Here is a 27,328-nt window from a genome sequence, read left to right as displayed (position 1 = left end):
CGGCGCCCCACTATACTGGGCCGGGGCGGAAGGGGGTGCACCTGGGACCCCGCCATCCAGGAGCAGCAGAGCTGAAACGCCGGGCACAACGGCCTGTGGGGACCACTGCTCCGGAGGAAGGCGCGGTTCTGCCCAGCGGGGCGAGAGGGGGCGGGACTGGGGGCGGGGCCAGGATACCGGGGGTGGGGCGTTCCAAGGGGGCCGCGCTGGGTGGCTCAGGGGGCGGGGTCCTAGGGGGTGGGGACTGGGGCTGGCCGGGAGACCTGGCGAGCTGGGGGTGGGGGGCTAGTTTTCGCAAGGACTAAGGGCCTGTGGGTTTATGATAAGGCGGAGCTCGGCGGGAGTGGTGCGGGCGGGAGCCGAGCGGAGCCGAGCGGAGCCGAGCGGAGAGGAATCCAGCGGTAGAGAGCGGACTGTAGCCGGCGGGTCCCGCAGCCCTCGCCGTAGACAGCTGCGCGCGGGGCATCGCCGGAGGGTGCGGAGCGCAACGACCCCGCGGAGCCGGCCAGGAGCCCCGCGCAGTCCGTGCCGCGCGGCACCGCCCCGATCCCCGCAGCCTGCCGCGCTCCCGCCGCCGGTCCGGGCAGCATGAGGCGCGTGGCGCTCTGGCTCTGGTTCTGCGCGCTGGGGCTGCGCCTGCAGCCGGCTCTCCCGGTGAGTGCGGCCCGGGGCCGGGCAGGGAGCGGCGGGAAGCCGGTGCTTGCAGACCCGCCGATGCCGCCCGCGGCACGTGGAGGGGGAGGGGAAGCGGGGACTTGCCTTCCCGCGCTAGCCCGGCGGGCCGGGGACCGTGACCGCGAAACCAGGGCTCCCGCCTCAATTGCTTCCGCCGTCGGTGGGCGCCGCGCGGGTTCCGCCGCTAAGGGCCGGGGGCGCGGGCGCCCCACGGAGAGGAGCCTGCGCCGGGGCCCCGCGCTCAATTATGTGAACCCGCTCCACATGCGTCGGAGCCCGCCAGCCTGCGGCGGCGCCCGGGGTCGCCGGCTCCCCTCCGGTCACCCCAGGCACCGCAGCGGCCGGGGTCCCCGCCGGAGACCCGGGAAGATGCAGTGATCGCGGCCACAACGCCCCGCCCGCAGACCCTAATTTAAAGCAGACGCGCCGAGCCCGGGCGCCCGGCCCCTTCGGCGGAGGCAAGTTTGGGAGCTGCGGGGCCGACGCGTTGGCAGAGGAGCTCGGGCCAGGGCTGCGCGGGGGTCGCGGTGGGCGGCGGAGGTGGGGCCCTCGGCTTCGCGTCGGCTGCCCTAAGGGAGCCGGGCCGAGCTGGCAGCGGGAGGTTCCGGGAAGTTGGCCCCCGAACACCGGAGCCCCGTAGGAACCCAACTTTGGGGCTGCTGAAGTTGTGCTGCCCGCGAAGGGGCGCGTGCGGGGCGGGGCACGGCCGGCGCGGGCTGCGGCTTCCACGCGAGTGGACCCCGGAATGGCTCTTCCCCTCCCCCGGCCTGGCTTTGTGCTGGAGCCGCGCGGAGGGAAGGCGGGTCCCTTGGCCCGCCCAGTGGAGCCGGGGGGAAAGAGGGACAAATGCGGAGCCCATGGCTGGGGGAGGAGGCCTTTGGGTAGGACTCCAGCGTCCACCTTTGGCGAGGGGTGGGTCCCCCTTTAAAGAGGGACTTGGCCGACAAAGAGCATCCCGAGGGCCCCCAGAAAGTGATCTCCCGCCCCCGCCGCCGTCCGCTAGCCCGCCTTCCCCAATGGGGCGCTTTGTTCTCGGCCCCTGTAACCCTTTCCTGGGAACCGCCCCGCAGCGCCGGCCCTGCCGTGGGCCGGGCGGGACCTGGGCGGCCGCCAGGTGTCAGCGCTGGCCGCCGGGTGTCCACGTCCACCCCCAGCCCCCACGCCCGCTGCCAGAGTCCCGGGGCCCTCCCCGCGGGCTGGGTCGGCCATCCCCGGGGCTGGAGAGGGGAGGTGCGGACGGAGCGAGGGGGCTCTTCGCCTTCCGGAAGTGGCGGTCTCTCGCCACCACATCTGGACCGCTCGACTTCCCTAGCTCTTGGTTAGGGAGGCACGTGGGCAGAGAAGAATCGCGGCCGGGGGTCGGGGGAAGGTGCCGGGTCTCCCCCTGATAATGTGGCATCTGCACAAGTCTCAGCAATGCCGACCGTCTGGAAGCAGGTCCGTCTGCAATAATAGAACCTACCAGGTATTGAGAGCTGTGGGGTAGTTTATAGGGCCTGGCTCAGGTGAGGTGTTTTCCAGGCTCTTCTGTGAAGTGCCCTCCCTGCTTTACAGGCGACTGTTGTGTCTGGAAGTATTTTGAAGTCCAGAACAGGGTCCCTGATGCCTCTTGAATTGCTGATGAGTTGGAGGTGGGGGGCGGAGGGTGCCAAATCTTGGCGAGCCGTGGGGACTGATAGGATTTCTGAGCTCCATCTCCAGTGCAGTCCTGGCTTTCAGGTCCAAGAAGTTGGCATCTGGTTTCTTTCTTTCTTTTCTTTTTTTTTTTTTTAACATTTTATTTGACAGAGAGAGACACAGTGAGAGAGGGAACACAAGCAGGGGGAGTGGGAGAGGGAGAAGCAGGCTTCCCGTGGAGTGGGGAGCCTTATGTGGGGCTTGATCCCAGGACCCTGGGACCATGACCCCAGTGGAAGGCAGACGCTTAACGACTGAGCCACCCAGGCGCCCCTCTGGCTTCTCTCTTTAGGGTTGCAGGCTTCTGTGGGACTCAGATTGTGCCTTGAATCGAGTTAATACGCCGAGAAGAGAGTGGAGGTGTGTGGCTTACTGCCGTGGCCTATGTGGCCTTACCTGACTGCTGCACTCTTTCCAGGCCCAAGATTGGGCCTCAGCAGAGACTGCTGAGGTGGGGTTCTCCACCTAGTTCCAGCAGAATCAGAGAAATGCGGGGTGGTGGTTCTTTTGCCCGCCTTGGTGGAGGCTGGCATTCTCATGGGCTGGCATCCCAGCGTGCCTGTTGACATGGCAGAGGCAGATGGGATGGGAGGTTCTCTGTAGCCCGTGTTTCCCGGGGTTTCCTGTGTACTGGGTAAGGTTAGATGCTGCAGTAGGAGGCATTATATCTTGCCTAGAAACTTTGACACATTACAGAGGGAGACAGGACTGGGAGGCAGTTGAGTCTCAAGGGGGAAAGGAGGAAGGAGGGAGTCTCATTAGAATATGGTGGTGGAAGGGCTTCCTGGAGGGGGTGGCTGAGTGGAGCCTGAAAGCACTAAGCTTTGGAGTCAGACCTTGGCTTGGAGCTCAGGTTTTCCTTTTTTTTTTATGAAGTGTAGTTTGTTTTCTCTTTCCCGGCCCTGCCTTTTTCCTCTTACAGTGGGTGTCCATGTTGGGTTAAAACTGGGGACATAAAGTGGCATAAAGTACCCTCCCCTCCCCCCTTCCTAAAAGAAATAAGGCAATGGGGTTTGCCTGAAATAGGAGGAGGTGTCTACAGGTTGCAGAAATCTGGTCCTCTCTCAGGGTTCACTTTGGTCCCAGTGGGAAGCAGGTCAGAACCCCCCTGGGGACCAGTGAGGTAGGGCGTGATCCTGGGCACCTGACTTTGAATGGGCAAAGGAAGGCTGCTAGGGCAGAAGGTTGCTTGAAACCACTCCCAAGAGACAAGAACAGGTTTGTCTAAAAAGGTTTCTGTGTGTGTGTGTGTGTGTGTGTGTGTGTTTCCCGTGGTCTTTTGTTTATTCCATGCCAGAAAAATTGCTTGTTCTGGAGTAGTTATTTGCTGTTTTGCTCTCTTTCCCCTTTTCTCTTTCTTGAAAAGGCAATAAAATCTTTTTTTTTGCCCTAATTATGGGGGCTAGTAGAGACATTTCCCAAAGGCCTGGCCGAGGTGGGTGGGGGGTGGGGGAGGCACTAACTGCCTCCTCCTCCTCCTGGGCTCAGAGCCTTCTCGAGGTGATGTCACTCCTGGCTTCAGCACCACAGGGAGGGTGGAGCTGGTTTAAGTCTCTACCTGTGGCTCATGGTGGGTTCCAATAAAACCTTATTAACCGAGGCTGGTGGGGAGAGGGATGAGAAAGAAGAGAGGCCTGGAAAGAATTAGTGAAAAGCTTGAATTTTGTAGTATTTTATAGAGGACTGTTTCCTACTGCAGAATTTTGGATTCTGAAATCCCTTGGGAATGAGGTATCCTTGGTATCCAGGTTTTCTTAGTGAGCTGAGAATCCATATTAACCTCAAAAGTATTCTTACTTTGGGCAGGACTCTGCAGTATTTCTTTTCCTTTCTTTATTAACAAGAAGGACTATGAAACATAATCTAATCTGGGGATGCCGGGGTCCTCACTGTTGTCACTGTGTTACGTTAGGCATTTAAACTCCTGGGTCTGTTGAACTACAAAGACCACTTTGCCCCTTGTGCATGGTGCCCCCGGGTTGGTACGTTTTGAATTCTGGCTTGCTCTTTTTTTCCCTCCAGCTCTGATAGCTGTGGGCCGAAGTGTAGCAAGCAGCTTTTCTGCTCAGTTCTAACTTGCACTTTTCTCCAGCAGCTAAGACACTAATCAGATTTTTGAGAACGATTTCTGAGACGTGAGTTTTCAGTGCTGAGTGAGAGTTTCGCTTGTGAGTAATGTTCATGATCTGTGACAAGTGCAGTTTGTGCCTTTGTGGACCCAGCGGGGACCTCTGCAGTATCCCCGATAGTACCCAGAATAACAGGCTGTCAAGGGAAGTGCGTACAGGCTCCCTCGGGGAACAGGTGTAAACAACCTCTGGGAGGAGGCACCTGATGACCCCTGTGTTCTGAGTTCCTCCATCTGGCTTGAGTTGTAAGTGACTCACTCTAGTCACAGGTAGCCTGGACCTGGTGAGGCTAAGTCGCTATAAATCTTAACTGGAAGGGCCCTCGTTCTCAGCATGGGTCCCGTCTCCATCTCTTCACCATGTTTTATCTGGATCGAAGTGCATCTTTCTTAGTGCACCCATACTGTTGGGCAGGCCAGAAACCGCTTTGGATTAAGTAGAGGCCCAGGACCGAGTCTCAACCCTGCCACTGATTTACCATGTAATCTTGAGTGAGTCACTTCACGGCCAAGTCTTGATGTCCTCTGAAAAGCGGACACCGTACCTGTTTTCCTTGTCCTCTTTCTGTCATTTGCATATTCATTTCATAATGAGCGCTTGAAAGTGTTCGGAAGTGAAAGTGCCAGAGAAAAAGGGAGCTAACGATAGAATTACAGGTCCCTTTGATTGAGTGCCTGCTGTCGAGCGCTCAGGGCTTTCCTTACATTCTTTTTTTTTTTTTTAAAGATTTTATTTATTTATTCATGAGAGACAGAGGAGGAGAGAGAGAGAGAGAGGGAGAGAGAGAGAGAGAAGCAGAGGGAGAAGCAGGCTCCCAAGAAGCAGGGAGCCCGATGCGGGACTCGATCCCAGGACCCTGGCTGGGATCATGACCTGAGCCGAAGGCAGACGCTTAACCATCTGAGCCACCCAGGCGCCCTCCTTACATTCTTATTTCATCTTTACCCCAAACCTTTATGAGATATGTCATTGCCCTCCTTTTGTGGTTGAGGCCTATAGCGGTGAGCCCCTCTAAGGGGCCGATGTGGAAGAACCAGGATTTGTACCTGTGTGGGGGCATATGTGTATGGCATGAATGAATTGATGGACTCTCAAGTCTCCGCAGCGAAGCCCAGTATAGGAGGCTGCCTGAAACTTGCGAGGCCCTGTGGGTCTTTGCTGTTCCATCCCAGAGAACCATGGGTGTGCATGTTTTGGATGGGGAGGGGGCAGTGAGCTGGGCTGAGCTGGCCTGAGCATTGGCTAGCATCCTCGGCTTGGGTTGGGTTCACCTGATGGTTCAGGGACAGAGCCTAGGTCAGGAAACAGTGGGACCCATGAGAGGAGGGTAGGACATGCTCCCAGGTCTGATGCCAGTGCAGGGGCCATATGTCCTTGGCTTGGTGCAAAGTGGCCTGATGGGGTGAGTGTCCCCCGGGGAAGCAGTCTCCCTTGACTTTCGTCTTAGGCATGGGGGAGACATTTTCGGAATTGGTAGAACCGTTTTTAAGCTTGGGAGGCAGGCACCGTGGTACCAGCCAGATGACCAGATACCCAGGACTCCTGGCTCTCGTGCTGGGTTCCCCTGCTGGCCCCCTCCCGCTCTCTTGCCGTAGGAGCAGCCCTGTGCGAACTGGGCATTCAGTGATTTCTGGTCCTGGAGCCCTGCTAGTTTTACAGAACAAACGATTTCCTGATTTCTTCCTTCTTTTCAACAACCCATTTTGGAGGCTTGGGTTGAAAGCCCCCCCCCCCCCCCCCCCCCCCCCCCCCCCCGTCCCCCGCCTCCGCCCCCCACCCCGAGGGCTTGCCTAAGTGTGTCTAGAGAGAAGGAACGGGATTAAGGGAGTCTGTGGAAAGAAGGCCTTTGGCGCCAGGATCCTGCTCCTGGAACAGACTCAGCACGGTGTCATTTCTCTCTCAGCTGCTCCAGCAGACGTGGGGCTTTAGATGGGAGTGTGCCTTCTGGAACCTCCCTCTGAGCCGGCCGGGAGTGCCCTGATGGTGCCGAGGGAGGGCAGGCACGTATCCCTCAACACAAGGGAGGCCCGTTTGAGGCCCCAAAGGCAAGACCTGCGCCCGGGTCACCTCAGTAACTGTGTGACTTCCAATCCAGGAGACACAGGAGCGTCCCGTACAGCCTCTGGGAGGCTGATGGCACTGCTTCGGCCTGTCCTCACGAAGCTTACATTGGGTGGGGAGTAGGCTCTAGAAGATCCCCTGTATTTCTGGGCCTGAGACAGGGGAACCCAGTCAGCTCAGTGCTCTGGGGCCCAGAGGAGTGAGCCGGTGATGGGGGGTGGCCTGAGGGAAGGTGCGCTAAGCTTCCTCTGGAAAGTGTCCAGCTTCCTGTCCTGCTGTGCAGGTTTGGGGAGCCAGGGGGTCTGGAGGGGCACAGGTGCGTGGAGGCAGGCTTATGGGGGAGGGGAGCGCAGTGGGCATCCTTGGGGCTTGGGGCCACGGGGTCAGAAGAGTGGAAGGCTGGTGGCTGGACCTATTCCTCCACTCTGTTGTCTGCCCAGTGGTTCCTGTGACTCATGAACTTGGAGGCTTCCAGATGCACCCCTTTCTGCCTCTGGAGCTCCTTGGGGGTCTCTTTCCTCCTGGCGTTTGTCTGTGGCTCCAAGGGCTGCCTGCTCATATGTAGAGGCTACTTCTCCTCTGGCCTCGTGACTCACCTGAGGGGTGCAGCCTCACCAGACTCTCTCTCTCTCTCTCTCTCTCTGTGTGTGTGTGTGTGTGTGTGTGGTGGACCCGCAGCGTGGGTTGCAGCTGCACCTGAGCTTTGCTTGGGGGGTCCTGCCTCTGTTTCCCTGTTGGGCCTTCCTGCTGGTCTGCTTCGGGGGGCACCTGGTTCCCACCTGTCTGCAGCTTCCTCTTCAGAAGCCAGCAAGTGCTCTTCCTCTCTCTCTCTCCTTTTCCGGCGGACTTTTCCGTCTTCAGCTGCAGCTCTGACGCTCCCCCATCGCGGGCGTTAGAAGTCTTTGGGAGTTCTTCCTACAGAGAAGGGCGGCCAGGACCCCTGTCCTTCCTACGAGTCCCGCCTTCGCCCCTGACTGGCCTGCGCAGGTCTTTGCCTCTCTGTGCCTTGGTTCTCTCATCTGCTCGGGGTGTCTCCGTCCCCTTCTTCAGCTCTGATGGCCACGTGGTTGCAGAGAGGCCTTGTCCTGGGGAGGGGGACTTGGCAGGGGCTTAGGATCCTCTGCTGTTATTCTTCTGGGGCCTTGAAGGGACACTCACTGCCTGAGGAGTCACCTGTGGGGGCAGAGGGCAGGGCGGGCTGCTTGGAGGAGGGGGACTTAGAGCTCAGTGTGGGAACCAAAAGTGGACAGGGGACCCTGGGCAAGGTCAGGCTTGGCTCTCTGCACACACCCAGGCATCCTGGCCACGTGCCCCGGGTCCGGACCGCTCAGCAGCAGGAACGGAAGCCATGTCGGGCAGGTTGGGGCAGTGGGGCAGGCGGGCATGTTTACCGCTCCGCTTGTCAGCTGAGTCACAGTGCCAGGCCTACAGTCATGGTGACTGGCCCAACCAGTCTTGACCGTGAGCCCACTAGTGCCAGGCATGGGGTGGGGAGCAGCCCAGCGGGGCTGACTAAGGCTCTGTTGCATGGCCTCCAGCCCCAGCCCCTCCTCTTTGCTGCTGAGTGGCTTTGTGCCAGGGCCTGTCTTGGCCTCAGTGAGCCCATCTGTGAAATGGGGGGAGGGGGCAAAGAAACCAAGGTGACCATCCTGCCTTGGGGTGTTTGTGATGTCCTGCTGTGTCACAGGACTGGTGAGCGTCTGGGCAGGACCTCCCTCCGCTTCGGCTGCCTCACTCCTTGAGGGGCCTGAGCCCTCCCTGGCTTGACCAGGTCTAAAGCCCAGAGCCTGGGCACCTGCCGTGTACGTAGCCCTGTGTAGGTGGGGAGCAGTCCACGCCTGGTCCGGGGGCACATGCAAGGGAGGGTGGCTGTGACTGGGACCAGACAGGAGGGTTGGCCCGTGCAGACAGGCCAGAGGGGCCGGGACAGTAAAGGTCATTCACTGAGACAGGGTTCATCCCAGAATCCCTCAGCAGTTTCTAATCAGGAGCTCAGACCTCAGCTCGCAGGTCATTTTCTGGCCGTGGGAAGTATCTGGGGAGGTGGTGCCCTGATGGGGGCAGTGGGAGTGGCCAGTCCTGCTCTGGGAGTGTCCATGGGCACCGCGGATCTCCAGCGGTGTTAAAGAGACCTGTCCCGCCACAACGATGTTGAATTCACCGTCTTTCCCACTTAGGGCTGCCTGGCACTTTCTGTGTCCATGCCGGCCCTCGTTGGGGTCCCCTGGCCCTGGGTGGGTGGAATGTGGGGAGGCGAGGAGGGACCTTCTGCAGGGCCAAGGTGCGCTTGTCTACCCCAGACCCAGCATGGCCCTGGGGGACTTGAGGACTGCTGTCTCCAGGCCACCTGCACCATGGTGGCCGCTGGTGCCCGGGGCCTCGCCTGCCTGCTTGGGGCCTGGACTGTGTCGGCAGCACTGGCTCTTCTCCCCGTGGCTTGTCAGCATCCCTGCTGCCCGGGAGACGGTCTGGGGCCTTGGAGTCCCATCTCTGGGGAGTGTCCCCGACGGATATGTGATCAGGTTTGGGCTCGCAGGGCCGCAGGCTGCGGGTGTTTTGGGAACCTCTGAGACTGTGGCAGAGGCTGACGTCACTCCGCCTTCTCCCAGAGAGAACTGCTGGGGCGCGGTGCTGCCGTCTGTGGGGACTGCACCTCCTCCAGGGTGCCGTGCAGGGACTCTCGGGGCAGCAGGACCTCCCAGCTGGCAGTGGGCCAGGCTAGGAGAATGGGCACACCTCGGCAAAGGGAGCTTCTCAGACTCTGCCCCTGTGTCCTCTACCTGCCTCCCACAGGCACTCTGGGGGTCTGGGGGAGGAGCATAGTTGCCACGTTTTCCTGGGGTCATCCTGGTTGTTGTAAGGTCCTGGGAAGGCCCTGAGGTCTGGGTCCTGGTCTTGGCAATTGTGTGAGGAGCAGAGAACCTGTGACCTCACTAACCCCCCCACCCCAACCCGCTGCGAAACAGGGCCATTCTTCGAGACCCCTACCCAGGGGCTGGGCATCCAGGGGACACCCTGGTCCACCTTTCCTCCCAGTGTGACGGCAACAGCCTGAGTCTGATTGCTTAGGTCTGCCTATTTTTTGGAGTAGGTTCTGGGGTCCTGAAGCTGTGGGACCGGGCAGGCCAGGTGGGCTCTATAACTGGTGGGCTAGTGGGTATAGGTGAGTGTCCCCGGGGACTGGAGCAGGGAGAGGTGTCCTGTGGAGCCTGGGAAGAGCACCGGACATGGAGTTACCTAGGGGGTACCTCAGGCATGTTTCTTCACCTGCCCCTAAGCCTCAGTTTCCTCTTCTGTGAGTTGGGGGTTTTTGTCTGCCACAGAGGGCTTTGGACAAGATCCCAGGAAGTAATGTATGTGGCATGAGTGAGAGCCTCTGCCTTGCCTGGGCTCAGAGGAGTAAGTCTGGGGGAGCTTGGGGGCTGACTCTGTGTAGGGGGTCCCCTGGGGAGAGCCCCTGGTGGCTGTGACTGGGGGAAGGAGTACAGACCTGGCCTGGGCATGTCGTCACTTCATGTGAGTGGCTGGCTGGTCTTACTCCAGTGTGCTGATATCATAGGGTCTGAAAACAGGGCTTTTGCCCCTTCTCAGAAATTGGAACCTTCACTGGCAGGCCAGACTCCGCTCGCCTCTGCCTGAGCCTCTGCCAGGGGCCAGCTCCTGACCCCGAGGAGGTGTGGGCTGGGCTGGTGGGCGGTGGGAGGAGGCCGGACACCAGGGCCCCTGGGCAGGGGCTCAGGCCAGCTGAGCAGACTGGGGCAGGGGTGACAGTGGCTTGTCCCCAGAACTGCAGACTGAAGGTCGCCCAGGAGAAGGAGCTGGGCTGGGCTGCAGGATGTTGGGGTGGAGGGAGGGCCCCACTTCTGTGGTCCTTCCTTCTGCACTTTCCCCTTTGCCACCTCCCATGGAACTGAAGGCTCTTCCTGAGGGTAAGAGAGCCACGTGGTCCTCACCGAAGGGTGGCTGACGGCGTGCCTGCTGGATTGCCTGGTTGCAAACCCTCTCCTTGGCGCTTTATTGACTGTGTGCCCTGGGACTAACATCTTGTCTGCTTTGCCTCAGTTTCTTTATCTGGAGGGTGGATATGGTCCTAGAATCTAAGGTTATTGTGAGGATTAATTAATTCAGCTAAAGTGCTTAGATTAGTGCCTGGCACAGAGTACACAATAAATATTCACTGTGATAACTAATTTTTTTCCCCTAGGGCCTAATTTGGGTATTTCTGTTTTTCGAGTAAGCCCCAGCCCAGGTTAAAGCCTGAGGTTCTTCCTGCACCCCTGACTTATCCCTGAACCCTGGGCATGGAGTTAGGGCTACTCTCCCCCTCCTGGGTGCCTCTGAGCTCCTAAGACCTGGGGCTGCATCCACAGTCTCCCTTCAGCTGCTTTAGGCCCCAAACTCCCAGTTTCACTCTGCCATGGTACCCCCAGGGGACTCCTTCAACGACACTGCCCTTCCTGTGTCTTTGTCTGGGCTTCTAGCAGCCTCAGTGCCTAATCAGTCTGAATTGTACTTTATCCCAGAGGCAGGTTCCCAGGCTAGCCCGTTCTTCTGCATGTGGGAGGAGAAGCCCTGTACATCTGTAGCTCCAAAGTGGGAACAAAGGGAAGTTAGTCTTTCTTGGGTATGGGGTTGGCTGGCAACCATATTCTGACACAGGTTAAAAAATTTGCTCTTGGCATCGCCCAGCCTCTCTTTTGTAATCCTTTCCCATCCTCCATAGCTCCTACCCACCCACAGTGCCCCACTTCCAGCATGAGCCCCTCCCCTGTATAGAGCTGCTTTATACTCTAGTGAGAGTGACTAGCACCCGCTAGCCTTCCCAGAGGCATTTTAGTGGGGATACTCTGCAACTGCAGGGACATTGATTGGGTAAATTTGGGTGATGAAGAGCTCACCCTCCCTGCATACACAGCTGGAACCCTGACTGGTTGCAGGTGTGTCAAAAGCTACAAGTTTCTGCTTCTGTGAAACTTGAGGATACTTTATTTAGACAGAGCAGGGGGAGGGTGTCTCTAGAAGCCCATGTGCCAGAGGTGTCAGGCCCCCAAGCCTGGTGGAATCTGGAGGTTAGTCAGCTAGAGAGGAGTGCAAGGGGCCCCTGGGAGGGCTCTGGGGAACCCTGCACTGAGCTTCTGGTCTTAGCTGTCTTATTGGGATAGCCAGGGCTGGGGAGGGACAAGGCTCTGGAGGCCTCAGCTGCTCCCTCTGTCCTCTTGGGTTTGCCAGTTGCCATCCCAGAGTCCCACTGATTTAGAACATCTCCAGCATCCTGCCTAGGCCATAACCCTTCTTGGGAAGCTGAGAGCAATGACCCCCAGTCCCTGTGATCAAGAGCCCTTCTCCCCACTAGCCACGGTGGGTCCTCCCCCCACCGAGCACCGTGTTTGTGGTGCACCCCTTGGAGGGGGGGCGTCTGCTGTGGCCGCTGCACCTGGCTGCCCCTCAAGGCCCGGCCTTGACTTCCCAGCCATAGACTGGGAACTAGGAGCCCCATTGCCGTCACTCATTGGACAGATGGGGAACTGGAAATGGTATCTTTTCCAAGGTCATCCAGTAGTTGGGAACAGAGCCCAGGCTACAACCAGGTTTTCCTGGTGTTGGGTTTGGTCACTTTCCCCTGGCCAGCCCTTATCTGGCTCCCAGGGCAGCCCTGGCCACAAAGGCTGGCCGGGCCAGGCTGCACGGCCTTGCTCAGTGCCCAGCCCAGGGCGCTCGCGGGTGGGGGCGTGGGGGGTGGAAGCTGAGGAACTGGTCTTCCAGCTCTGCGGCCCCACACCCAGCCCTCAGTTGGGCCCGTTCTGAGACGAGTCCCAGCACGTGGGCTGTGAGGCGGGCGCCAGCTCTGGGGAGGGGTGGGTATGGGGTTGCTGGTGGCAGCCCTGACCTGGCTTGGGCATCGGGCCTGGCCCTGGCTGCCAGGATCCTCCCTCCCTCAAGGCAGCCTTGTCCTCTCTGGGTACTTGACATAGGCAGAATGGGCCAGGGCCAAGGGCTCTGCGACCTTGACTTCAGGTTTCCCATCTGGAAAGGCCAACATTTAGTGTGGTGGGAGGTGCTACTGCGGAGGGGCTTTTGAGCCTGGTATGGATGCCGCCCTGCACCCCGGCCCTGTCCTGGAGTCACCCACACGGTGAGGCCTGTGTCCGAGTGGCAGTGTGGGGACAGCTCAGGTGGGTTGTGTGTGTGAAGATGGGGGAGGGTGGTACCCTGAAAGGTGCTCCTCCCAGTGGAAGTGCTGATGGGGGTTGGGGGCCCTGGGGTCCTCATGGCTGCTCAGGGTGAGGGCAGGATAAGTCCCCTGTCACCCAGCTGCTGTGCCCCGGGCCAGGCCCATCACGCCCTCTGCGAGTCCCAGCTTGACTGGGTTCTGGTAGAGAGACACTGAGCTGATAAATCACTGTGCCTGTCAGGCCGGAAATGCTGAGGCGGCTCCGAGGCACTGGTGGGGCCCCCGCCTCCTGGGAGTGTCTTCAGTGGGAGAGATTTCAGGGTCTTGAGGCCAAAGCTGGGAGATCGGTGCCTCTCGGTGTCGTAAGCACGTCTCCCTGGCAGCTCCCAAGTTAGGAAGGAAGCCTCCGGAGAAAAAGGGATTTATCTGCCACCACTCGGGTAGCCTGGGGCAGGAGGGAGCCCCGTGTCTTCCTGGGCCCTGGCCTGTAGTCCTGCCCCTCCCTCTACCCCGCGTGGCTGTCTGCGGCCACCATGACACCCCTGTACCGCTCCGGCCCCACTGACAAGGAGCTGGGGCTGCTGCTCCCACATGCCAACCTAGCCCGTCAGAGCACTAAGGGAGTTTCGGGTACTTTAGCCAAGCCCCTTCTGTTGTCTGAGAGAGGCAGATTGCTGCGCAGGTCCCCCAGCAAGGGAGCAGAACTAGACGTGCCCCGGGACAGCCACCCTGCTCAGGCTCTTTGCCCCGCCAGCTCTGGCTCGGGTCCTTTCCCTGAGACCCTGGATCCAGGATGCTTTGGGTTTGACCTGCCTGGCTCCTTGGGTCCGTGCTTAGGCCATGTTAGCCAGGGCTAAAGGAGGGGGGGGGTCAAACGGTGCCCCAGACGAGGAAAGCAGTCACAAACCCCACTGCCTTAGGGTGCTAGGGTGTTGGGTGAGCCGCAGGGTGGGGCTGCGTGTTCTGCAACATTCTCTTCCCTGCCCCGTGCCCCCGCCCCCCACCATCACCCACTCCATCCCCCCCCCCCGTCACCCACTCCATCCCCCACCCCACCGCCCCCGTCAGGCAGGCAGATGCCCCAGGAAGACTGCAGTGAAGCTCTGCAGCCCCTGTTCCCCTACCCCGCTCCTGCTGCCAGGTCAGTGCCTCAGGCCTGAGATACCACGGAGGTCCTGCAGCCCTGGGCAGGCAGGGCAGGCTGGACGGAGGCTCAGCTTTGTACCCTGCTGCTTGTTGCTAGCAGTTGGAGGGCCCATGCCTCTGGAAGGTCAGGGTTTCCTCTGCTCCCCGGTGAGGCTCTTTTGCAGACCAGGCAGGCGCTGTGGTGTATTGTTTGCAGAGTGGATGCATCAGAAATGCAGAGAATGTTCCAGAGCCATCTTGGATCCCTTTGCCACTAGGGCTTGTTTATGGGGCTCTGTTGCTATTTGGTACCTCTTCCTTGAACACGACCTGAGTGAGGGTCTTGGGACCTTTGTAGGGGTTTGCCTCCCCCAGCGCCCAGGTTCTGGGCAACTCCGGGCTAGATGTTTTCCTGTCCAGATGAGTGTTCTCCAAGTATAGTCTGCATCCCACCTACAGGATCGGGGGCTTTTTTCAACGCCTTTGCCCCAGACCCACTCAATCAGCCTCAGGGATGGAGCTCAGAAGACTTCATATCTGATTGTCTCCTGGAGATTTACAGGGACCCTGAGGAAGAGAGCCCCTGGCCTGGGCAAAGGCGATGGTTTGAATGTCCCCTTTGGTCAGTTTGGCATCTTGATGCATAGGTGGGGGTAAAGCCTGGATTCTGAGTCCTCAGGCCCCAAGAGTTATGAACTCTAGGGGTGTGTGTATGTGTTGGGGCAGGGAATCAACCTATTTCCCTTAGTTCCATAGATCTGACCAAGAAACTGAGGGTGTAAAAATTTCTAAAGAAAATATGAATCTCTTAACCCTCCTGAGAATGTCTGCTGCCTCGTAGGATCTCAGTGGGTGGGAATGATAGGTATTTGTCCTGGCATGTCTTTGGGGCCCACCTGCCTTTTGACCCCACAGCTGGGCTCCTGGAGCAGCTTGAGGGCCCCTCCGGTCAACAGCCCTAGAGCCAGCACCAAGGCTGGCTGCTTAGGAAAAGCTGTGGCCAGCCCCTTTATCTTTGGCTTTCCTCTAGACTAGGAGGGCTGTGGATTCAGTGACTTGTCTCCTACCACAGCAGCCCAGGCTTTGTCGTCCCACTGGGACAAATAACGATCAACAGATACCTAAACCTTCCTCCCTGCTGGGCGTGTAAGCCTGCCACACTCCTGAGGTTCCCAGTGTTGCCGAGGCTAGTGACTTGGGGCTGAGCATTGTCTTATTCTCTCCAGGTCTGCCTGGGGGGTTTCAAGGCCCAGCCTCAGTGTCCCCTGGAAAGTCACCCTCTGTGCCCCAGCCACCCTTTTGGAAGCCTGAAGTGGGATTCCTGGCTGTGTGCCCTGGGAGCTTGCTAGGACCAGACCAGACCATGTCTTTTCTCTCCAAAGCCCCTAGGTGGTGATCCCCTGAGTTTTGATGTCAAGGACCCTGTTTATTATCAGTCTGTGACCTCCTTACACGATATTGTACTTTTAGCAGTGTGTTGGTTGAGAGAGTAACACAGTCCTGTGAACTCAGTAATGCTTTCTAAACGATCCGTGCTTTACCCATCACTTAAGTCAGGCAGCAGGTGACACACGGTGAGTGACTCAGGGTGTAGGTTGGAAACCACAGGTCTTTGGACCTGTTGGCTGCAGCTGATGGGGTGGCAAGAGTCTAGGAAGCAGGTGGACAGGCAGCCTCTTCCATTAGTCTGGAGTTAGAAGCCCCTGGGTCTGCCATCCTCAACTGAACCTCTCTGAAATGTCCCCTCACTATCCTGACTTGTGACCCTACCATGGAGCTCTTGTCCCCGAGATGTCTTGGAAGGATGCTGCCACACGGCCTCGGGCCACACGGCCTCGGGCCTCTCGGCCAGCCAGCGTGAGGGGGCTGCTCGGATGGAGGTTGCCCAGGAGAGTGGCCCTGTCTATGGCCAGTGCAGGGTGGGAGCTTGCTGGGCTTGGCTCGAGGCTCTGCCTCCTTGAGGCTCCTCCGCCAGCCCTCTGCCCACAGGCTCCCGATCTGTTCTTGGGAATGGCCGGCAGCAGCCCGATGCAGACTCCCAGCCCTCGGCAGCTGTGAGGTGGGGGCTGGCACCTCGGTCCCCTCAGCTGCTGGGGTAGGGATCAGGAATTCTTTCTCTGCGACACTCTCATCCCGGGGCTCCGGGGCTCCGGGGCCGGCGGCTGCGTCAACAAGACTGGTGTCTGCGCATGTGCTGCGGAAGCACAGACAGGCACCTTAAACCAGATGGGTCAGCCAGGGGGTCTTTCGGAGCTGGGGATGGGGAGCTAGGTAGGTGAGGGGAGCACGTGCACCCACGTCCCGTGGCCTTGGGCAAGTCCCTCACCTTGTCTGTCTCAGTTCCTCATCTGTGCCAGATGCTAATCTCAGGCCTGCCTTCCTCAAATAGAAGGGTAAAGGTGGAAAGGGATAGAAAGTGCTTCCAGTGTGCGAGAATGCCTCAGTTTCTCACAGTTTCTTCCCTGCTCTGCTGGAGCCCCGGCCCCGGGTCCCCTCGCTCAGTCCTTCCCACGCAGCTCGGGTGTGGCCGAGATGGAGATGGGCTAAGCTTATCTCATACTCCCTGTCCCCCAGCCTCCATGTGTCTGCCCCACGACCCCCGCCCTCCACTGGAGCCAAACCAGGCTTTGGCCCTTTAGGCCGGTGGGTTCCTAAAGGCTCTGCGGCAAATTGGCCCTTACTTTGAGCAAACCGAATGTGCAAATGTTTAGATCTTACTATAAGGGTTTGGGGTGTTAGATGAAAAGCTGAGCTTCTGGGACTCTGCAGAGGTTAAAGAGCCCCATTCAAGGTGTGAACTGGCCTGCCTCTACCTTCCCAGGCTGCTTGAAGTAGGTTCCACGCTGGGCCAACCTGTCCCCAAGCAGCCCTGAGCTGTGGCCACGTGGTGGTCTCCGAGGGACCCAGGGCAGAGGCAAGGCTGTGGAGAGCCCTGCAGGAGGCCGTGGGGGCAGCTGACCACAGGCTCTTAGCACAGCTGCCTAAGTGAAACCGGAAGTCTCACCCCACAATGCCAGTCATCTGGTACTAGTGATTCAAGTTCAGACTCAGCAGTTTCTGCTGATTTCCTCCCCAGGGAGTTGAGGCCCTCCCTCACTAAGGTTCAGGCCGGAGGGGATCTGGAGGTCACTGCAGCCCTTCTCTGGCTGGAGACCCAGCCCTGAGAGGGGAGGGGCTGCCCCGAGGCCAGGGAGCTGGTTTCAGCAGAGAAAGCGTTTGCTTAAGAGCTTGTTGTGTAAACAAGATCGCACAGGGATAAGCTGAGCAGAGGTGAGGGAACAAATTGTTTTTAGGGACTGGGCAGATTCACAGTCTTATCTGGTGATGAAAGAGGCCCCATTCTTGGGAAACTGCTAACCTGTTGGGGCTTCTCGGGGTAGGTGAGAGGCTGGGCCTCCTCGGTGTCTGCCTCCCCTCACCTGTGAAATAGGGCCTGGGCCCCAGACTCTGGCTGCTTCTGGAGGATTTGGCTCTCAGGTCGGTGCCGCGGAGGCTGCTCTGGCTGGAGCCCTGACCTGCTCCGTGTTGAGCATCCTCTCCAAGGGACCAAGGGACGGAGGCAGTGCATTGGGGGAGGTGCTCTGCTCATCTCCTAGGGCCTCCTTGGGAACGGTGAGGGCGGGCAGAAGCATTGGGTGAGGGGAAGTGGGATCTCAGGGAGTGTGGGTGGGTGGGTGTCCTCTGAATGCTTGTGTCTCCCCCCCCCCCCGCCCCCTGCCAAGATGCCCTGTGGGCCTGGGATGGGAGTGTGTTGGGGCGGGGGTCCCCACTCTCTGCCTGCCTGGTGAGCAGTATTCTTTGCGTCTGAAGGGTACACAGGCTTGGGGGCGGTGAGGGGCAGCTTCGAAGCTCTGTGGAGACGGGACAGGTGTTGGAAGCACCGCCTGGGTACAGTGTAGGCAGGATGTGGCCTGAGGTGCAGGGGGAGGACAGGGACGAAGCCAGTTCATGTGCATGGGCCACGAGAGCCCAGACGGGCCCTTCTGGGGCCAGAACCTTTTTCCTGGGGGTAGGGGGAGAGGTAGCGTTTGGGTTTTGTACTTGCAGAGGAAGCTCAGTGGTATTTCTAGCCTGGTGGTTTCCACACGTGTCGGAAGCTTCCCTCTGACCTGAGCCCCTGGATGCGGAGCCTCCACCTGGTCCAGCTCTGCCCCAGGCAGCCTCACGAGCCCAGAGGTCTTGTCTGTCCCCTCCCTGCTCTGCTCCACTCGAGTGAAACTCCGTGGCCTGTGGCCAGGACCCAGTGAGGCCTCTTGGGCTGAGGAGGCCTCACACCCTGGAGCCCAGCCTTGGGTCTCCTGTGACCTGGCTCCGTCCTGCCTCTCCTTGAAACCCCACCACCTCCATCCCACCTCTTCCCAGCAGGCACCCGAAGCCCGGTACCCATGCTGAGCAGCTCTCACTCCCCGAGTTACCGCAGCGGCTGCTGTCGGTGCATAACCTCAGGGAGTTTTTGCAACAGGCCTGGAACGGAGATATTACTACTGTCCCCATTTTACAGATGGAGAGACTGAGGCCTTAAGAGGTTAAGTGTTGTCCCCAGGGCCACTCAGCTAGTAAGTGGCCAAGGTCAGGGGTCTCTAACCCCGTGTGCTCTGAGCTATGTTGCTCTCTTTGTTCGTGTTTTGTTTGGGCCCCTGACATCCGGGCCTTCTAGAGATGGGTGTGTCACGAACTCACTTGTTGCCGAACAGGACACTCATCGCTACGGTTCCTGCCACTTGGCTCTTGGGTCTTCCATTCAACTGACGTTCTGGAACTAGCACTGGGGAGCCCTCCACACCCCCACATCGCCCTGCTGCAGGCTTCTGTGTAGCCTGCTTGGCTGTGTGTGCTGAGACTTGCCTCCTCCCGGGCCAGCTCACTAGTTTGGCAGGTGCAGCTCCCGCCTCTGGCCTCTGCAGCCGCTCCAAGCTGCACCGGGCAGGCAGGGTTCTGGGACAGCCGTTTGCACACAGGTCGCTGTCAGGCCCCTAGACCGTTTGTCGGTGCCTCCTGAGTGCAGGGTCTCTTCGAGATCAGTCTCATTTGTCCCCAGCCTAATGGGCACTCTGTCCTTCCTTCCCCAAGGGGGCCTGGGCCCAGTCCTTCCTGTAGATGAGATAACAGGCCAGGTATGGGAAGGAACACGGTGGTCAGGCCTGGGCTGTCCTGTGTGGGCATATCCCTCGCCCATCCCTGACCTCTCCCCCTGTGGGGCCCTTGATGTCTGTACCCTGGTGCCCAGCATGCCTGGAGAGCACCTCTCTGGAGTCAGGTCACTGGGGGATTGTTCCTGGGGCTCTAGAAAACCCCAGTCTTGGATCCTGAAGCTCCCTGGCCAATGGCCCTAGGACCTGATTTTCAGTGTCGGGTGAGCTGACAGGGTCCCATTGCGGCCACAGTCTCTGTTCCCAGTAATGGCGTCTTCTGCTGCTCTTCTAAGAGGTCTGGGGCTCCCTTACCAGACTGAATTTCTTGGGGCAAGAGCCCTGCTCCCTCTGGTGTGTTTTTGCACCCCCACCACCTGGTGCAGGGCTGTGTCATCATAGCATTTGGGGGTATGGGGGGGGACCAGAGGGCTGCCCCAAGCTGGGGGTCCCGGAGCCACACACACAGGTTTATTCACTGTGCTGTGTGTGTGTGGTGGGGGAGCTCACCCAGCTGTCTAGGACAGGGACCCCAGAGTAGCAGGGCCTTGGCCAAGCCTCCCCTCATACCCTTTTCTGATCCTTTTCCAGCAAATTGTGGCCACAAATGTGCCCCCCGAAGATCAGGATGGCTCTGGGGATGACTCTGACAACTTCTCCGGCTCTGGTGCAGGTGAGCTGACATGAGGGCCTCCCCCAAGATGGCAGTCAGGCAGCCCCCCTGGCTGGGTCTGGAGGGTAATGGTAGGAAAGAGAATGGGTCCACGCTGCAAGAAGAAGGCATGTATGGGTTGGGGGAGTGAATGTTGTGGTTTCAGGAGGCCCCGGGGGCTGTCCACTGCAGAAAGACGGGCTCATATTCTACTAACTCCCCAGGCAAACTTTGGAAAGGTGGACTTCTCTGGGCCTCTATTTCTTCATCTGTAAAATGGGAATATATCTTGACATCGTAAGATTGTTGGGAGCTGTAAGGTAACACAGAGCCGGGTGGGGTGTAGATCTTCCATAAATGTTCCCTTATCTTCTCCTATTTCCCCTTTCCCTGGGGGAGTGAAGTCCTTGAGTGGGAGGTGATCAGGGAGGCCTCCCAGAGGAGGTGCTCTTGAGCAGGATTTTGGAAGAGGGTTCTGACCATCCGTGGGGAAAGTGGCCGAGATAGGGGCCTGGGAGCTGGAAGGTAGGACACGGCCTCTGTCTTGGGTGTGCTGGGCCTTTCTGTGGGGAGGGCAGGTGAACAGGGAGGGGGCCGGAGAGGTGTGTGTACCGGGGACAAGGCATTCGGGCTCCCGAGAATGCCCCCACCCAGGGAGCGGGCTTCAGCAGCTACTGGGAATGTTCCTTCCCAGACGGCCTTGCTGTGTCTTGGCTCCCGAGACCACGCTCTCCCCAGGCACGTGCAGCAGCAAAGGGCAACTTTCTTTGTCCGTTTTCCAAAGCGGAGTTTCGCCGCCTCTAGTTGTCCCCTGGGGAAACAGCTTCGCACGAAAGAGTTTGCAATGCTGGCCCGGGAGCAGAGTGCAGGTCTTCGTGCAGGCCTTGCTCACCACATGAGCTTGGCCCGTCTAGATGTTCTGGGCCTTCCCCGCTCCAACAAGCTCTGCTTCTGGGCCTCCAGGTGCTCTGCAAGATATCACCTTGTCACAGCAGACCCCGTCCGCCTGGAAGGACGTGGCGCTTCTGACGGCCGTGCCCACAGCTCCAGAGCCCACCAGTGCAGGCAGCACCACCACCTCCACCTCCGACCTGCCCACAGGAGAGGCACCCGGGGAGGGAGAGGCAGTGCTCGTGGCCGAGGTGGAGCCTGGCTTCACCAACCAGGAGAAGGAGGCCGCCCACCCACCCAGTGAGACCACTCCGCACCCAACCACTCATCGGCCATCGACAGCGAGAGCCACCACAGCCCAGGGCCCGGCCACCTCCCATCCCCACAGGGACATGCAGCCTGGGCACCATGAGCCCTCGGCTCCGGCGGGACCCAGCCAGCTTGACCCTCACACTCCCAGTGTGGAGGCCAGAGGTCCTTCTGCCACCGAGAGGGCCACGGAAGATGGAGTCTCCACTCAGCTCCCAGTAGGGGAGGGCTCTGGGGAGCAGGTGAGGGCCCCCTGCTGCAGTCGTCTGTGTTTCCTTCCACTCGGGGTAGCTGCCGCTGCCTGGGAAAGCATAGTGCCTGGCGCTGGGGGGCACCGGCTTGGTCATTGGGCACACCGAACCCCGTGTCCTGTAAGCACGCCGCCTCCCCCACCATGAACACAGGGTCACGAGGTCCCACCTTCCCCCTGCCTCCAGGGCCGAGCCCAGAGCAGGGCAGACTAAATAGGAGACCAGAGCAAAAGAGTCCTTCAAGGGCGCCTGGGTGGCTCAGTCGGTTGAGTGTCTGCCTTCTGCTCATCTTCTGCTCAGGTCATGATCCCAGGGTCCTGGCATTGAGTCCGGTGTTGGGCTCCTTGCTGAGGGGGCAGTCTGCTTCTCCCTCTGCCTGCTGCTCCCCCTGCTTGTGCTCTCTCTCTGTCAAATGAATAAAATCTTGAAAAAAAAAAAAGTTCTTCAAGATCGCCTGCAAGAGGGCTTCCCAAACTTAAGCAAGCAAGTATAAAAGTTCTACCTGGTCTAACTTTCTATCTTATAGTCATGGTAATTTTACACTTTACATTAAAATGAGTGTATTTCTTTTCTTTTAAAGGCTTTCATTTGTCAGAGAGAGAGAGTGCGCAGGCACGTGCAAGTGGGGGGGGCAGGCGCAGAGAGAGAGGGAGAAGCAGACTCCCCGCGGAGCAGGGAGCCCGATGCGGGGTTCAATCCCAGGACCCTGAGATCATGACCTGAGCCGAAGGCAGACACTTAACCGACTGAGCCACCCAGGTGTCCCCCTATCTGTTTTCATATAAATACATGTGCCTTGTATCACTTGATGTGGTATCTCTGCCACAGTCCAGGGCCTGGTGTGATAGGATGAGAGGTGCCTGGCTTTGGGGGTCCAGGAGGTCTGTGTTAGGTGCGTCTGAGCTGGTGGCGGTGGTGACAAGGGAGGCCCAAGCTGCTTCTGGGTTTGGAAATAAAACTGGATGCTGCTGCCGGCAGAGGCCCACCCCAGCCTAAGACCGTCCCTGCCCCGCCCCCCCCCCCCCCCCCCCCCCCCCCCCCCCCCCCCCCCCCCGCCCCGTAGGACTTCACCTTCGACCTGTCTGGGGAGAACATGGCCGGGACAGCGGTGGAGCCTGACCAGCGCAATCAGCCCCCAGTGGACCACGAGGCCTCACAGGGCCTCCTGGACAGGAAGGAAGTGCTGGGAGGTGAGTGTCTCTCGAGTGGGCGGGAGGGGGGCTGTATTTGTCTCTGGAGCGGGGCTGACCACGGCCGCCTTGGGGGCCCCGCCTGGTGTGGGGGGAGACTGCTGCTTAACCCCGGGAGCCCCACGCTGAGCCGGCCTCCCTGCCCCGCACAGGAGTCATCGCTGGAGGCCTCGTGGGGCTCATCTTTGCCGTGTGCCTGGTGGGTTTCATGCTGTACCGGATGAAGAAGAAGGACGAGGGCAGCTACTCCTTGGAGGAGCCAAAACAAGCCAACGGTGGAGCCTACCAGAAGCCCAGCAAGCAGGAGGAGTTCTATGCTTGACGGGGACCATGCCCCTCCTCCCCCTGCCACTTGCTAGGCCCCCGCTTGCCTCTTCCATGAAGAACTGCAGGCCCTGCCTCCATGGCAGCCCCCCAGCGCCCTGCCCGCGGACCCCCGGGGCGCACTGGGGGCTCTCGACGCTGCTTCTCTGACTTCTGCCTGAACACTTGGGCGCAGGGGCTTTCTCGCGCGTGACCCTTCCACCACAGCCAGCACCTGGCATCTCCTGACTCCGTTTCTCCAACCTGGAGCAGCCCCTCCCCAGGCCCAAATCTGGAGGGGAAGGGGACCCTGCCGCTTTGGCCCTGGATGGGGCCGCTGGCTGGGGGCTGGCACATCTGTCGCACTTGCTGGCGGAGACCCCTGATCTGGGGGCGTTTCCATCCCCGAGGGGCGGGGAGAGGCGTTCAGAGCTCCATCGGATTCACATTGTTTTGCGGGGGGGTGGGGGGTGGGGGGTCTCCTTTAGATATCAACTTGTTTTTGCACATGTTTCCTCTAGTTTCTCTGTTCGTAGCCCAGTAGACTTTGTTACTCCTGAGGTAAGTTAAGTAAATTGATTAGGTTACCCCCGTCTTGCTTCCCCTAATCTACAGCGAGGAGACAGCATCAGGGTTCAGACTTGTTTTTTTTTGTTTGTTTGTTTGTTTTGTTTTTAAACTAGGAGAACCAAATCTGGAAGCCAACATATAGGCCTAGTTTGTGTGTTGTCTCTGAGTTTGTCACTCATGTGTGCAACAGGGTATGGAAGGTCTGCCGGGTGGCCCCGGGGCTGGGCTGGCTGATCCCGGCTGCCCACGGGCAGTCGCCGCTGGAGCAGCGGTGCCCGTGGCCGTGGCCATGGGGCCGCCGCCGTGGCCAGGCTGCTGTAAAGCAGAGGAGCTATGGGAGAATGGAATCCTGGCACCTCTGGCCAGGGACCAAGGAGAGAGGACTGTGGGGCGGGAGACGGGGCAGTGGGCCCAGAGAGTCTCCCGTAGACCGAGCCCTGCCTTGGGTGCCCCAGAAAATGTCTCTGGGGGACATTTTCTTCCAGAAGGTGACGTGAGGGGCCTGGGCACACACCTGGCACGGAGCCATTCCACGCAGGACCAGGTTCACCTTCAATTCGCTCCGGTGGCCCTGCCCTGGGCTGGAATCAGGAATGTTCCAAAGAGTGATAGTCTTTTGCTTTTGGCAAAACTCTACTTAATCCAATGGGTTTTTCCCTGTACAGTAGATTTTCCAAATGTAATAAACTTTAATATAAAGTAGTCACGCAAACTCTCCTGCCCTTTGCTGCTTCTGTCTGTGCTGGTCGTGTGGACGTGACCAGCTCTTTCTCTAAACAGAGATGATATTGGGAAAACTTGGCCAAGAACTCTGTGCCTTTATCTTTCCCAAGAGATGAGATTCTGGGATCGGAGTCCCTCTGGTTGGTTTGCTTTTCGTTTTTTTTTTTTTTTTTTGTCTTTGCTAAAATTCTTCTGAAGGTCAGCAGGTTCAGCCAAGGTTATAGAAGGCCTGATAGAAATTTCTGTGTTGCCAAGCTCGAAGCACTGTCTCCTCATCGGCTGGAGAGGCTGTGGTGGCTCAGCCCAGCCTCGGCGGACACCACTGGCCCCCCGGCGGCCTGCCTCTCAGACACCTTGGACGGACCTCCCCTCACACATTTGCTAGGACCCGAGGCCCCCGGCCGAGCCCTCCTGGGAGCCCCTGTGCTTGCCTATTTAATTTGACCTTTACAGCCGCTCTGTTGGCCGTTCCAGGCGGGGGGCCGTCGTGACGCAGAGCGATGCACCGCCAAGCGAAGGGCACCTGTGCTCTGTGTTCAATACTGGGACTTTCTGCCTGGAGCGTGTGACTGGACGTGACTGGGGAGGGGGGGTGTGGGGAGAAGGGTGGGGAAGGGGTCCGTGACTGCTCATCTCTGCTCATCCCTGGGATGGCGCCGAGCCTGTGGCTAGGCCCTTTTGTGTAACTGTAATAAACGGCACTTGTCATTTTGGGCTGTGGTGGTGGTTGAGTCTCTTCTTGGCCTGGCCGTGCCCTCCCCTGTCCTCTTCTTGGAGGGTGCCTGGCTCTGGCCTGCGCTGTCGGTTGGTGAGGAGCAGCGGGATTAGGGCCGGGCCCTGTGCTGTAAGGGAGGGCTGTGTGCCCCTCTGCCCTGGGTCTGGCCTTTGTCATCTCACCTCCCCCCAGGGCTCTCGGTCTGTCTCCTGCCCAGCCCGTCCTTCTTGCTGTCCTTCTAGATCATTCCCTACCTTGTGAGAGCTCCCTACCAACTCAAAGTTTGCTAGCTACTCTGTGTGCCCATCACCCTGCAACTCCTGAAAGCCCACCAGCAGCCGGTCTCAAGTGCCAAAAGCCTACAAATGTCTACATGTTAAGGAAAAACGACTGAAAATTTTGGAGGTTGAAAACGTGTAATGCACTGTAGGAGCCCTAGTGTTCTAAGGACATCTGGCTGCCCTCCCCTTACTCAGAGTCCCATCCAGGCTGCTGACGCCCACCCGGCCCCTCAGCCGCCCCTCCGTAGCAGGTCTCTCTGCCTGGGGCCCTTGGCACCCGCCCCTCCGGCCCTGGGTTTGGAGGCTGAGACAGTCCTTAGCTCATTCATTTGTTCAACATCAAAAACCCTGAATGCCTGTTTTCTGCCAGCCCCGGTCTGGACAGTGAAGGTTCGGTTGTAGAACAGGCAACTTCCTACTCTGACTGAGTTCACTGTGGGCCAGATGCTGCTGGACACCACCCCTGGATTATCTCTCCACTACCCACGTCTCCTAACCGGTCTCTGAGACTGCGCTACTGTTGTCATGCCCGCTTCGCAGACAAAAACTGGCCCAGGGAGGAAGCAGCTTCTCACAATTGCAAGCCCGTGAGCAGGGGAGCTGGGCTTCGGAAGCAGGCAGCCTGGCTCCTGAGCCCACAGCCGGCTGTGCCCCCACTGAGGCGACACTAGGACCCAGGAGGGCTGATGACCCTTCCACGTGGGACCTGCAAGGTTCCAGGACCCAGTGTCCCGGGCCACCCACTCCTGTCCTCTCCGAAGGGCAAAGCTGTGCCACTGCCCAGAGCTTCTCTTGCCCTCCCTGCTCTGAGCCCCTGCCGGGGTCACCCCGACCCGAGGGCACCACCGGTACAGGGTGGTGCAGGAAGGTGTCATAAAGCCGGCTTTACAGGGAGCCTAAGAGGGAGAAAACTGCAGTGTGAAGGGGTTACACGGCGTCTCCAAGTTCCTCAGTCACCCGGCCTCAAGGAATTTCTCTACCTCTTCCTTCTCAGGCCTCAGCTTGCTGCCCTACCCTCCACGAGCTTGACCTGCTTTCTCCCCTCTTTTCTGCTTTCCCAAGACTCTCCCTCCCCACTCCTGGGGATGGAGCACTTGACCGCTATTTCCTTTTCTCCTCACCTTTCCATCGAGCCCCTGCGCGCCTGGCCCTGTCGCCTGGCCATGTGTCCGGGCATTGTGTGGGGATGGGGCACTCTTGGAATTTCCTACCAAGAGTGCTTTCGAGCTATTTTCTAAACTAATGAACCATCTTCTCTTACATCGATGGTGTTGCTTTCTTCCTTTAAGCCCGTTTCTGCTTTAAATGGCACTTTCTGCCTTGTTTGCCTCTCAGGTTTTTCTCCAGCTCACGGCTCACCCTGTGCTTGCACTTCCAGCAAAGATGTGCAGTGTTGCTCTCAGGGGTGTCGCGGTCCCAGGGCTCGGTGTGGGCTGGTGGGGGAAGGTGGGCACCCAACCCCGCGTGGCGCTGGGGTCAGGGGAGGTGCCCGGAGGTGGCATTGGAACTGGGTCTCGAAGGACAGAGGTCTCTCAGACAGGGGGCTGGGGGGTGGGGTCAGGGGGAGGCATTCCGGGTGGAAGGCACGGCTTTGGCTAAAAGCAGGGACTCGGGAGACTTGGTGTTGCCGTTGGATGAAAGCAGGTGTGGGGAGAGGTGACGCGGGGATGTGGCAGGAAGTCACGTGCAACTTCTCTGAGGGTCTCTGAGGAGCAGCTCTGGGAATTGTAGAGGGATTTGGGGCCGAGGCCTGGGACAGTAGAGAGATGGGGAGGACGGGCTGGCTTTGAGAGCTGGTTCGGAGGGAGAACTGGCAGAACCTGTGAGGCCTGCCCCCACTTCGCTGGGCGTCACCTTGCCCTCCCCCAGGTGCGCTTCTCCAGTGGAGTCTGAGGTTGTCCTCTGGGCCGGCCCGTCACAGGGTGGGGGCAGGGTAACGGGCGGCAGGAGGGACAGGCTAGGCATTGTTGGTAGGTGGACCCCAAGCAGCATCTGGGGAAATGGGTCCGCAGGGGGCCCCCGTGCAGAGAGGAGTGTGGGGCCGTGCTCCCACCTCCAGGGCACCGTGTCCTCCTCTCTCCCCATCAACCGTACGCCGTCCTGCCCCTCTCCAGCCTGGAGAGCAAGGCAGAGGAGCAAGGAGGGCGGGCTGCCTTGGAAGAGGGGGGCGCTGGTTCCTGGAGTTGTGGGGGCAGGAGCTGGAGGAGAGGGTCCTGAGCCACGGGACCCTCGAGGGGCTTGGGATCCCGCCAGCCCTGCCTGGCCGTGGGCACCGCCCTTACCTGGCCTCCTCCCACTCCCCAACACCATTGCACCCTGTCACCCCGGGCCATCCTTGAGCCTTGCCAGCTCTACACCCACTCTGAATGTGGGTGTGAGGGCAAACGCACCCCTAAGTGAGCCCTGCTATCACACACCTGCTTCACTTCGAGCCTGGGCCCACAGCTCTAGGGAGAGGCCCTGTGTCCTCCATGC

At 59.4% G+C, this 27,328-nt stretch overlaps 1 protein-coding gene across 3 annotated transcripts; it reads left to right on the top strand.

Moving 5' to 3' along the window:
* The first annotated feature begins 285 nt into the window (after positions 1-285).
* On the top strand, positions 286-24,568 carry SDC1 (syndecan 1). 3 transcript variants are annotated; one of them, XM_027624050.2, is made up of 5 exons: positions 286-654; positions 19,560-19,641; positions 20,584-21,062; positions 22,135-22,261; positions 22,414-24,568. In XM_027624050.2, exons 1-5 carry the CDS (start codon positions 589-591, stop codon positions 22,581-22,583), a joined length of 924 nt encoding a protein of 307 aa, XP_027479851.1. In that variant the 5' UTR covers positions 286-588; the 3' UTR covers positions 22,584-24,568. The 3 variants fall into 3 exon arrangements, with proteins under 3 accessions (XP_027479851.1, XP_027479850.1, XP_027479852.1); XM_027624049.2 differs by lacking the exon at positions 286-654 and adding an exon at positions 1,880-2,140; XM_027624051.2 differs by lacking the exon at positions 286-654 and adding an exon at positions 1,881-2,112.
* Positions 24,569-27,328: the final 2,760 nt, after the last annotated feature.

The sequence above is a fragment of the Zalophus californianus genome, chromosome 8 (genome assembly GCF_009762305.2).
Source record: "Zalophus californianus isolate mZalCal1 chromosome 8, mZalCal1.pri.v2, whole genome shotgun sequence".
Classification (NCBI taxonomy): Eukaryota; Metazoa; Chordata; class Mammalia; order Carnivora; family Otariidae; genus Zalophus; species Zalophus californianus.
This window is presented reverse-complemented; position numbering and strand designations above follow the sequence as displayed.